The 12,176-nt window shown below is 61.2% G+C and overlaps 1 protein-coding gene across 1 annotated transcript in view; it reads left to right on the top strand.

Moving 5' to 3' along the window:
* The first annotated feature begins 3,339 nt into the window (after nucleotides 1-3,339).
* Nucleotides 3,340-12,176, top strand: part of LOC121161904 (maestro heat-like repeat family member 5) — a 19,430-nt gene continuing 10,593 nt past the window's right edge. Inside the window, exons 1-10 of the mRNA XM_040988574.1 lie at nucleotides 3,340-3,430; nucleotides 4,241-4,389; nucleotides 4,662-4,757; nucleotides 5,004-5,120; nucleotides 5,210-5,323; nucleotides 6,667-6,789; nucleotides 6,877-6,953; nucleotides 7,167-7,308; nucleotides 7,546-7,614; nucleotides 11,820-11,915. Of these exons, the coding sequence (XP_040844508.1) occupies nucleotides 3,340-3,430; nucleotides 4,241-4,389; nucleotides 4,662-4,757; nucleotides 5,004-5,120; nucleotides 5,210-5,323; nucleotides 6,667-6,789; nucleotides 6,877-6,953; nucleotides 7,167-7,308; nucleotides 7,546-7,614; nucleotides 11,820-11,915 (1,074 nt within the window). The remainder of the gene's footprint in view (nucleotides 3,431-4,240; nucleotides 4,390-4,661; nucleotides 4,758-5,003; nucleotides 5,121-5,209; nucleotides 5,324-6,666; nucleotides 6,790-6,876; nucleotides 6,954-7,166; nucleotides 7,309-7,545; nucleotides 7,615-11,819; nucleotides 11,916-12,176) is intronic.

Below are 12,176 nucleotides of genomic sequence, written 5' to 3'. Positions count from 1 at the left end.
ATAGATGAGAAAACCCAACCAGTCAAGCTTCGCCCAAGCGGCGGAAAAGGCTGAAGCCTTCCTCGCCAGGCTCCTGCAGGTAGAGCCTGCGAGGGTAGTGACAGTCACAGTGCAGCCCTGCGCCTCGCCCAAGTCCCAGGTAATGATGGGTACGCACGGGGGGGGGGGCGAAAATGCTACACAGGTATGGGAAGTGTGACTTCCGTGACCCTGAACCAGCGGCCTGGGTATGGGTCACCATATCAGTCGGTCCTCGAGCAGCCAGGGGAGCAGGGACACGGCGCTGGCCCTGCTGAAGTGGCAGGGGACCCCTGAAGGCATTGTCATTTTTCTTACAGATTGAAGTCCTGAAAGTGGGGTTCATGCACAGGGGAGTAGAGTGGACCCGGGAGCATGGCTACACGCTGCATCTTTATGGGGTTGAGCCCCTTCTGCCCCCTCCCCCCACTTTTGCCCCTCCTGGGCTGGCTACGACTTACATCATCTTGAAAATGTAACAAGTCTGGAAACGAAAGTCTCCCCAGAGAGGCAGAGATGGTCCTTCAGCTAGCGGGCCCACTTCCCGAATGCTCGCAATGGCCAGGCTTGGGCTGAGCTGAAGTCGGGAGCCTGAACTCACCGTGGTTTGCCTTTGGGCACCGGGGGCCCGAGCATCTGCGTTTCACCAGCCCTGCCACTGCCCTGCCTAGGATGTGCCTTAGCAGGAAGCTGGAGGGAAAGCAGGGCTGGAGCTGGCATCAGTGCCCGGGGCAGCTCATGGCAGTGAGCCTGTGAAGTGCGTGGGCTTGCAGGGTGAGTGGTATAGGCAGCATGCAGGGAAGGGGCTGGGCCAGGCTTGAGGAGAGCTGGGGCGCAGGCTGGGGTGTGCCCGAGGGCCTGCCTGCACAGCAGTGGCGGCAGCAGGCCACGGTGCTGGTCTCGGGGATGGGCAGTGGAGCTGCACTGGCAGGCTGGGTGGGACTGGGCTGCCCTGGAGTCGGAGGAAGCCTAGGAGGGCAGGGCCACGGGTCGCGGGGGGCCAGGAGGGAAAGGGGAGTGAAGGGGGCGTGCTCTGCCTTCTCCAGCCCAGCTGCCGGGCCCTCTCTGTGTCTGGGACTTTGGGTTCCCTGGAAACCCACTTGGCTTCCAGTAGAGGCACCCTCTGCCTCACGTGCACTGTCCCAGCCACCCCAGCTGGAAACGAACGGCACTGTGATGGCTTTGCCTTCTCCCTGAAGACTCTTGGGAAGCAGCTTGTGTTCAACGTCCAGAGAAAGCTTGCAATGCTGGAACTGGAGTGCTGGGGTGCTGAAGTGCTGTAGTACTAGCCTTACCCAGGGAGCCAGGGTCCCCAGGACAGGACATAAAGGCTCCTAACCATGGCACAGTGCTGCAGGGGACACGCAGCTCAGGCTGGGAGGAGAGCGGGCTGAGAAAGCAGCATGCAGGGAGAGGAGCTGGCATGGGGCTCCATGAGGGACAGCACAGACACAGGCCTGTTCCACTGCTGGCCTTGGCACCGCCCCAGCACCCGCCAGGTCCCAACAACGGCATAGCCGAGGGAAGGGAGGTGAGCTGCCTCCTGGCCTTGAGCACTCAATCACACGCTCACTCATTCCACTGTGTCATTCATTTGTTTATTCCACTCATTCAGTTTATTCACTCGTTCCACTTAAACCACTCACCCACCCACTTCCGCATTCGTGTCACTAATTCATTCCTCTCACTCCATTGTTCCATTGTTTGTTCCACTCACATACTCATTCCATTAACTCAATAGTTCCTTTCCCCACTCGTTCTACTCATTCCTCATTTTCTCAACCACTTGTTGCACTCATGGCCTCACTGACATTCCCCCATTTATTCTGCCCACAACTGCATTCCATGCAGTCCCTCCCCCAACCCAGGCACCCACTCACTAAGTAACTCAACTTGATCACTCCACTGATTTATTCCACTCAGTCACTTATTCAACCATTCATGCTCCCACTCAGCCACCCATCCATCCACCCACCCATTCACCCACCCACCCACTCACTCATCCCTCCACCCACCCACCCACCCATCCATCCATCCATCCATCCTCCCATCCATCCACCCCTCACTTATGCACCCACTCATCCATCCATCCCTCCATCCACCCACCTATCCATCCATCCCTCCATCCCTCTATCCACCCACCCATTCACCCACCCACCCATCCACCCATGCATCCCTCCATCCACCCACCCATCCATCCATCCCTCCATCCCTCCATCCACCCACCCATTCACCCACCCACCCATCCACCCATCCACCCATCCATCCCTCCACCCACCCATCCACCCATCCATCCATCCATCCATCCATGTGCTCATTCATTGACTCATTCTACCAGTTAGTTCACTCTCTTATTCATTCCACTCACTGCCTCGATCACTCATTCCCCACTTCTTCTGCTCACTTGCAAATTCATTCTTCGCAGTCCCTCCATCACCCAAGCATCCACTCCTTTATTCATTTGCTCATTCATTAGCTTCATCCCTCACTCATTCATTCACCTGCCAAGGAGGGAGAGGCAGGTGTGCCCAGGGCCTCCACGGTGCAGGAAGACTGTATGGAGGGTTCAGAGTGTGTGGTGGTACCAGGGCAGATGCAGTGCATGAGCCCTATAGTCCACAGGGAGCAAGTTGGAAAGCTGCTGGGCCATGGAGCACTCCCAGGAGCCCTGAAGTGGGCACTTGGGCAGGGCTCATCCTGACGATAAGGTGGGGCCAGAGAAGACAGCGGGAGAAGTGGGGTCTGCAGCGGGGGTCAGGCCTGCTGCCTGATAGAGGGTAAGGACCCTGAGGAGTCACAGGAGTCTGAGACAATCCCAGGACCAAATTGCAGATGCAGCTTAGCTACCAAAGATTGACCAGCTGACCAGAATATGTCTCAGAGTGCAGGTGGCCACTCTGTGCTGACTCACACAAATTCAGGGACCTGCAGCATCTGGGAGCAGAGCCAGGCACGTGCTGGGCAGGGTGGTCCCAGGGAAGGGGCAGGAAGTCAGGCATGTGAGCAGAAAGGTCCTTAGGATCACTGCTGCCCACACCCATGGGGGGTGGGATGGTGAGGGGAGCTGGGTGGCTGCTGCTGCCTGCCCTGGAAACCCTGGTCAGAGAGAACTGTCAGAGTCACGTGGGGTGGCTGAGCAGGGCATGAGGTGGGGCACAGGACCCCAGCCATTCAGGCTCCTCCTCTCCCGCCATCCCCCAGAGACCTATAGAGGTTGGGGTGCCTGTGCAGGGTCCCCTGGGGCTGGCTCCCATTGGGTTGCCACCGGAACCCCTCCTGCCTGACCCTGCAGGTGCTGTCTGCCTTGCGCCCATCCTCACCATGTCAAGCCGGTTCAGTGAGACTTTCTCCTTGATGCCATGGAGGTCCAGCTCCCACCCACTGTTGCGCGAAGTGCTGGAGCTGGAGTTTGGTGAGCCGGGTTGGGGATGCTGCAAGGGTAGGGGCAGGGAGGGTGAGAAGGGGACAGGGCCAGGTCTGGGGAGCCGAGTAGGGTCAGGGAGGCTGGTGTAGGGTTGGGGACCTCCTGGGTTACATGGGGCTGTGTCTCTCTCACTGTGGCAGGCAGGGTGTACAGACAGAAACTTCTAGAAGGACTTCAGCCACTCTGCACCAACCAGGAACAGAGTGTGCTGTGGGGTTTTGCTCCTTGGCTGTGTCCAATCCCGCAACCCGCTTAAGCACCTCAGGCTCATGGTGGTGCAACTAGGAAGCAGTCCTGAGCTGTCAGGGCAGGGGGCAGGGTGCTGCCCAGAGCAGCTGCCGCCTGCTTCCCTGGAGGTGCTGGGGGTGCACAGGTGGGTGGCCAGGTCCAGAGACATCCGAGCTCTCATGCACGCAGGGCGCTGAATGGGAACGGAGTGACTGGGGCTGGAACCTGCACCAACATAAGCGCCTGGGTTGCCGATGGCGGCTGAATCTGCCGCACCGTTGCGCTGCCCCCCAGGCCCAGATGAGAAACTTAAATCTCGCAGCCTCAGCTACTTAACAGGGTGTGTAGGAAACCAGGCTGAAGCTAATTTATCCTGAATGATTTGCAATTTCCTTGACCTGCCAATCCGCACACATGTCCCTGGTCAGTCTGTAGACCCCAGCTGTGGCTGGGGGCCACGTTCCCGTGCCCTGGTCCTCTGTGCATTCGTCCCGCTGGTGTGTAGACTGCGTTGGGAGCCAAGCAGGACCAGCACAGCCTACCCTCAGCTGTGTCCTCTGTTCTCCACAGGCGTCTCGGACATGGAGTTGGAGGCGGAGGCTGGGAGCGTCTGCTTGTCACTGCAGGAGGAGCAGACCAGCAGGATCCGGAGCCTGATGGCCACGGAGCAGAGCCCGCTGCTGGAAGCCATCTGCCACTGCCTGGAGGAGCATGGCCAGGTGGGCCCTGGCTGGCCACGCAGCCCCTCTCCTCCAAAGGACACTGGACGTGAGGGGCCCAAGAGCCTGGCCCAGGGACGTGCAGGGAAAGCTGCCCTGGGCACAGGAAGAGGCAGACACTCTTGGAATGAGGGTCGGGGAGCCCTCCCTGCAGGTGCCAGCACTTTAGCCAGGCCACCTGCCCCTGGCTCAGCACCCTGGGGTGGAGTCCCCTGTGCTGTGCAGGAGGGGTAGAGGCGAGAGCTCCCTGCCCGCCTGGGCTCTGCCCACAGCCCTCTGGGAGCGAGCTGCTGCCCAGCTTTGAGGACAGCGCCATCCAGAACCTTGCGAAGATCCTGTGCCTGGACCCCCAGCAAGCAAAGGAGAAGGTAGCACCCTGCCCAGTCCCCCCAGCAGGCAGCCCAGCCTGAAGTGGAACTTCTGCACAAGCAGCCCCCTTCCATTCTCATGCTTACACCCACCATGGTGTTATAGCTGGACCCAAGCTGGGCAGGCCGGGCAGTCCCACGTGGCAGGGAGCCCGGGAGCTGGGTGGGCTGGGGTGTGGGCGAGGGTCCTCTGGGGGGCAACAAGGGGGCAGCGCCTCCCAGCATCCTCTCCCTGGGCGGCCGCAGGTGTTCCTGCTCAGCTTGTACGGGCTAATGTTGCGGGAGTGTGGCGATGCAGCGCTGGTGAAGCGGTACCTGACCCGCCTCCTGGATCTGTCACATCAGAGCTGCAGCCAGCGGGAGGTGGGCCAGGAGGAGCGGCCCCCCGGGGCGGGCTGCAGGCCACTCACACCGGGCTGGGAGGCGCTGTCTCACTGGCCCTCTGGCTGCAGGGCATTGCGTTTGCTGTGGGCCTGGCGTCTGCCTCGCACCTGGAGGTGGTGTGGGCCATGCTGGAGCACCTGGGCCGCACCCGTTTCCTGAGGTCGGCCCTCAGGGACACCCAGGTAGGGCGATGGCAGAGGGTGGGGTGGAGGTGCCTTCCCCAGAGGGGTTGCACTGAGGATGCACACTGGCCCTGGGACCCCAAGGTGAGGATTTGGAGCTCCCGCTGACGTGTGTGGTTCAGTCTTGACGCCAGACCCAGGAGCTTGCCCTAGAGATGCCAATTGCCAGTCAGTCCTTGGCTCAGGGACAAGGCGGCCTGGCAGTGTGTCAGCTGGAAGGGCTTCCTGGAGGAGGGGGCTGGCCCTGAGCCTGCGACATGGGCACAGCTGAGCAGCAGCGTGCACTGCTCACGAGGGCCCCAGACCATTCCCCACTCTCCTACTCTGCACCCCCCAGCAGGAGTCAGACCCCGACCTGCACTGGAAGTGGGTCAGCAGCACTGCCCTGCTGTGCTACGGGCAGATGGCCATGCATGCCAAGGAGCAGATCCTGCCCTGGGTGGACAACATCGTCTCCCGCATGGTCTACTATTTCTCCAGCAGCAGCTGCGTGAGTGCCCTGAGAGTGGCTGCAGCTGGGGCAGCGCCCAGGGAGGGCCAGGCACAGGTGGGGTTAGGCTGAAGCCAGCCAGAGCCCACCCGGGGTCCAGGCTGCCCCTGTGGCTCCCGCTAGTGCCTAGCCTGGCCAGTCCGGGCCAGTGAGGCCAGCAGAGGGCACAGGGACCCCCTCTCCCGCCACAGCCCTGAGCCGTAGGAGGTGGCCATGCAGTTTACCCTGGTGCCCCCAGTCCATTGGCTGCATGCTGCGTGGGCACCTGTGCGTATGCCGTGCTGTGTGGGGCGTGTGGCGACGTGTGCATGTGTGTCTGTCCTGGATGAACAGTGCCTGTTGGCACGCAGGACTTCAAAACCCGGGTAGGAGCAAGTGTTTGGTCTCCCCCGGGCCGTTTCTGCTGCCGTTCCTGCCTCGCTCCCGTTGCCCAGTGCAGCAGGTGGCATCTGGCCTCCCGATGAGACTGCGATTGGGTTTTGCGTTCCTGGCTTTGGCTTCGGCCAGCTCCAGTCATTGCAAGACGTTGGGGCGGTGAACCAGTAGATGCCAGCTTGCTCTCTCTTTCAAGTAACTCACTAAATAAAACGTTTAAGACAGATCTGGTGCACAACATTGGAAACCCATGCATAGTTTTTTTCATAAAGCTCATTCTCCATGAACTTTGTGCAGACACTGCCTTGTGCATGGTGTGTGGGCGTATTGTGTGAAAGTGTGTTACATGCATGCCTGGTGAGGGGGTGTGAGGCACGTAGGGCACCACGTGGATGTATGCCCTCCGGCATCCTAGGAGCTGGGGTAGCACTGCCTGCCCCCCCGACTCCACCTCCTCTCCCTGCCCGTGTGTGACCAGGATGAGACCCTGAGGTCCAGCTTCCTGTCGGCAGCCTCCATGCTCACGAAAACCCTCCAGCAGGAGTACAACACGCAGAGTTACAGGTTCACGCAGATCCCAGAGCTCGTCCAGTGCCTGTTGGTACGTGGCACCCGGACCCTGCCCCGAGGGGTGGGCACATCGGGCCGGGCGTCACAGCCATGCCGCGCCCCTTCTCTGCCCAACCAGTGCATCCTGCAGAAGGAGCCCAACTTCCTGGCTTCCCCCTTCCGGCCAAAGATCATCCTGGTCGTGGTGGGGCTGAGGTAATTAACTTCCTGGGCCCTCGGGGTGAGCGACGGCGGGGGCTGCGGTTGGGGCCGCCTCTGCTCCACTGTCAGTACATGGCCAGCTCAGTGCAAAGCCCTGGTCACCTCCTGCCCCGGGCCCAGTCCAAGGTTTGTCTGTCACTTGTCCCACATGCTGAGCCGCCAGCGTCAGTCGGGACCTTGTCAGAACCTTGCGTGCGTCTCTTGCAGCAAGCTGCGGCCACACCTAAAGCCGTTGGTGAAGGACAGGGTCCTGCAGGTCTGCTTCAGCAGCGTCTTCATGCTCCCACCCGTGCCCACAGAGACGCCGGAGGGCTGCCCTGCTCTGATGCAGCTGGATCCCAACGCCACGGTGACGTCCCGCCCCACAACCCTCCTGCCTCCAGGCTGGGCGTGGGTTGGGGGTGGTGAGAACTCCCGTCCAGGCCAACAGTGACCCCCACAGTGGGGTCCCTAGTGCCCTGCCATGCCCAGTCATGCTCACCAGCTTCCAGCCTGCTGTGCCCCAGGACCTGCTAGTTCTGCACTCCGATGCTCCCGGCGCCTTTGTGCCGGGGCAGGTGGCTGTGTACACGCTGCCCTGCTGCAGGAGACCCTGCTCCTGAAGGAGGGCAAGGTGGGGGAGCAGCGTGCAGCCTTGCTATGGGGCCACAGTGAGGTGAGGGGGTGAAGCAGCAGGTGGTGTGGGAGGATGTCAGCTGTAGACCCCCACCAAGCAGACATGGCAGCCACGGGGGCTGAACACTCATCCTCTGGTGGGCAGGAGCCATGGTGGGCCATTGCTGGGGTGCTGGGACCCTGAGGGGGTCTCCGAAGCCCCTGCAGGCCACTTGCTGTGTCTCAGTAGTCATGGGCAGCCCCCAGGAGGGGCCCTGGGCTGGGGGTGGGCATAGCACTGGCCAACCTGAATGCCACATCTTTCTGTCCTTTGGCTGTAACTGTGAGGCCTTCATGAGATTGGAGCCAGAGCAGCTCTGGCTCGCCTCCCCAACCCCCCGCCCAGGGACACCCCCCTCACTGCTCTCCACTGGGCACTTTAGTTTGTGGCTCTTAGGGTTTTATAAAGATTTTTTCCCCACCTTATCTGAAAGGTACGCAGACATCGGCCAGTTCACTTCCCAGATACCCGTAGCAGCCGGGACTGGGCCAGGTCCAAGCTCGGAGCTTCATTCAGGCCGTCCAGTTGGTGGCAAGGGCATGAGCAGCCACCTGTGGCTCCCAGGGTCATGTCAGCAGGCAGTTAGAGTCATAACCAGAGCTCAGACATGAACACAGAGACGTGGGGGTCCCCTGGGCACAGAGACGCAGGGGTCCCGTTGCACAGAGACGTGGGGGTCCCGTTGCACAGAGATGCGGGGGTCCCGTTGCACAGAGACGTGGGGGTCCCGTTGCACAGAGATGCGGGGGTCCCGTTGCACAGAGACATGGGGGTCCCCTGTGCAGAGATGCGGGGGTCCCGTTGCACAGAGATGCGGGGGTCCTGTTGCACAGAGACATGGGGGTCCCTGTTGCACACTCAGGGCTGATTGTGGGGATAGGACACACAAGGTAGGGGGAGGTTTGTCACAAACTGCGCAGCTCTTTTCCAAACAGCCTGGCCTTCCTGATCTGCAGCTCCTACATGGGCAGTCCTGATGCTGCGCCCTCCCTGGCAGGGCTAGCCCACCCTCCAGGTGTGCGGCGGTACCTCGTGGGGCTCTCCATGCACTTCCTGCTCACATGTGTCATGGAGCAGCCTCTCTCATGCTGGCTTGTCATCTTGACACCTGCTTGGCTGAGGCTCAGTCTGACACGCCTGTATTTTGTTGTAAACACTTGTTATCTTTGAAAGTTACTGGGAGAGAGGTTTTCCACTGGTTCATCCCCAGACAGCTGCAGCAGCCAAAGCCAGGAGTCAGGAGCCTTTACCAGGTCTCCCAGGTGGGTGCAGGGACCCCAGTGCTCGGTCATCCTCTGCTGCCTCTTGGGCTGTTAGCAGGGAGCTGGATTTAAAGTGGGCAGCTGGGACTCGAACTGATGCCAGTGTAGCAGGTAGCGGTTTAACCCGTAGTGCCACGAGGCCTGCCCTGATGCCCTTGTATCAGACGTGAGGCGTTTCCTGTGTGTGTATAAGTGTCTCCCCCCTCTTGCCTGCCAGTCTCCCCTTCATTTGCAGCAAGCTTGATTTAGCTGTCCTCCATGGGCTTGTCTTGGGGTGTCCCCAGGGAATCTGTGCTGACCTCAGCTGTATGCAAATGGCCGCTGTGTCCTGTGGAAGCGCCCAGAGCTTCAGACGCTGCTCCTGGCCTCTCGTCGGCTCATGGACAGGCAGCTTCTCCCTCTTCCCGTGCTGGAGGTTGGATCTGGTGGGGTGGGGAGGGCGATGGCGGCTGTGCCTCAGACAGCACAAAGGAACTGGACAGAGAAGCCTCCTGCTGGCTCTCCTGCCAGAGTGGAGACGCCACCTCATTTTGAGGGTGTAAATCTGCCCGTGGTCCAGCAGGCACGCTGAGGGTCAGTGCTTTGCACCTCGCGTGCAGTGGCTCCGCTCAGCAGTCCCTGCATCTTCATCATACATCGGCCATCCCACCCTGCCGACATGTCCATCACTTGCATGACTATCCCACCCTGCTGCCATGTCCATCACTTGCATGACTATCCCACCCTGCTGCCATGTCCATCACTTGCATGACAGGCGCAGCGGGCTCCACGTCTACAATCCTCAGAATTCGCCGAGGCAGCGAGGTACCGAGAGCAGGGCCTTCAGCAGTGGGCCCTGGGCCCAGACCCGGAATGCAGGAGGCAGCGTGCGGAGGGAGGGCATGGCAGGAATGCGGCACCCACGGGGCCCACGAGCCCACGTCACAGCACACCCAAAGGCTGCCAGCACCAGGATGGCAGAGGAGCTTACCTTGCCTGGGAGCCGCAGGGCAAGGCCAGGCAGGTAGTCACAGGGAAGCCACAGGTAGGCTCATCCCGCCCTCCCGGGGTCGTCGAATTGTAGACACAGACGGGCCGCTTGCACAGGAGCACACTGGGTTTCAGGTTGATGGGTCTAGCCATGACCGGCCTCTTGGTGCGATCTCGTCTCCTGCTCTGTGAGGCTGGCTCAGCTCCTCCCTACACGGTTAGCTGGTCTGGCCCCTCCGAGCTCCCCGCCCCCGTGTGCATGGCCGCGGCCAGCTGTCATTGTATGTGCTTCACACTTTCCTCATGGCATTTAAAGCTCCTGCCTGTTCACTCCTTTCCTGGCGCTTGGGAACACAGCTGAGCTCTGCGTGCTGACCCGGCATGCTCCCGCCATTTTGCCTAGCCACTATGCCTAGCAGGGGTCTGTTGGTCAGTGTGCTGGCTGCCTCAGGAGGGTGCCTCTGCACCGGCCACATGGGCATCCACACATGGCCTGCAGAGGACAGCACTGTTGGAGCCTCCTGTCCACACCCTCTGGCCATCACTGCGTACTCCCTCACTGTTGTGCTTCCACCGGCCACCGTCTCGTTGACCTTGAGGCTCACATTGTAGACTTGTAAGCGTTTCCATTTCCTGCTGGTGGCGGTCCTGGTGCCGTCATAAGCGCAGGGCCTCGGCCCCTCGGTGTGACGACCCTGTGGCTACCTCAGCCATCTTCAGCGGTCAGCACCATAGTTTCCCCTCTCTTGCTGACACATCCCTAGCAGCTAGGTTTTCTTCTGGGAAGTGTCTGGTTGAGACGAGACGTGTTTTTGAGTGGAAACGTTGGCTCGGGCTTGCTGGAGGCAGGGTTAGTCCTTCCATTTGGGTTCTGAAAACTTGCAGTGCAGTGAAAGAGCCAACAAACGCACTTCACCTGCTAAGGTGAGCCCCACCAAGCTTAAGGCCTTGGTTTTGGGGGATGATCCCAGAGGCACTCCCTAGGCCTGGGGTCCCAGGAATGCAGCCAAGCCGTGCCCCTTTCCTGTGGTTAGTGAGAGAATGGGTCCCTGTCAAGGCTGGATGTAAATGCCCGAAGGAGCCCTGAGAAGGCTTACCCGGGCACGGCTTCCTTGGGGCAGCCATGGCTTCCGAGACCCTGTCCCAACCAGCACCAGGTTGGGCCAGGCTGAAGCCAGGAACTTCTCCTGGGTCTCCCAGGTGGGTGCAGGAGCCCAAGCACGTGGGCCGTCTCCCACAGCTCTCCCAGGTGCATTAGCAGGGAGCTGGATGGGAAGCAGAGCAGTCAGGACTCAGACCCAAGCCTACATGGGATGCCAGTGTCCTTAGGCGGCGTTCCCATTAGTCCCAGTGCCAACCAGTGGGTGCTCTTTTTAAACTGGTATCTCCTCCTTGAGGCTTCACCTTAGGTCCCATGCTGAGTCAGCACCTGTTCACTGGGTGCAGGAAGTTGGGAGCCCATGGCGTTCATTCACCACATGCATGCATTTCCGTGTCTCAGAAGACTCCTCGAACAGGCAGTTGGATCTGCGCTTCCATTTGTTTAAAGACTCATTCAAAGGCAAAGTGAAGAAAGAGAGATGGGCAGGGGTGAGACAGAAAGGTCTTCCCTCCTCTGGGGCTGGGCCAGGCTGCGGCCAGGAGCTCAGACCTCCATTCTGGTCTCGCACGTGCGTGGCAGCGCCCACTCTTCTGCTGCCCTCCCAGATGCATCAGTGGGGAGCTGGGTCAGGGTTGGGGGTGGCCTCTGAGCATCTGTTCCCAGTGAAGATGAAGCAGAGGGATAGCTGCCTTGGGCACCAGGAGCAGACAGTGGGGGGCGGGAGGGGAGGCTGGAGAGGGTAGGGCAGACCGCCCCCTGGCTCCAGCCCTGGGCTCCCCGCCTGAGGACTGCAGCGGCCTCAGTGAGAGGGGGCTGGGTGAACATCGCTGCCCAGCGGGAGTGGCAATGCGGGGTGGCCTGTCCCCACACAGGCGCTGTTCAAGGAGACCATGTGCGCCCTCAACCTGCTGCTGCGTACCTTCATCACCCAGAACAGCAGCATGGATGAGGTCTGCTTCCTCCTGCAGGTGAGGACGGGGCCCCGCAGGCGGAGGGGCTCCAGGGGCTGCCAGCCAGCCCGCAGGCGGAGGGGCTCCAGGGGCTGCCAGCCAGCCCGCAGGCGGAGGGGCTCCAGGGCCTGCCAGCCAGCCCGCAGGCGGAGGGGCTCCAGGGGCTGCCAGCCAGCCCGCAGGCGGAGGGGCTCCAGGGGCTGCCAGCCAGCCCGCAGGCGGAGGGGCTCCAGGGGCTGCCAGCCAGCCCGCAGGCAGAGGGGCTCCAGGGCCTGCCAG

The sequence above is a fragment of the Ochotona curzoniae genome, unplaced genomic scaffold (genome assembly GCF_017591425.1).
Source record: "Ochotona curzoniae isolate NIBS_2020 unplaced genomic scaffold, NIBS_Ocur_1.0 contig_4917, whole genome shotgun sequence".
NCBI lineage: Eukaryota > Metazoa > Chordata > Mammalia > Lagomorpha > Ochotonidae > Ochotona > Ochotona curzoniae.
Note: the sequence above shows the minus strand (reverse complement) of the source record. Positions and strands in the feature narration are given on the sequence as shown.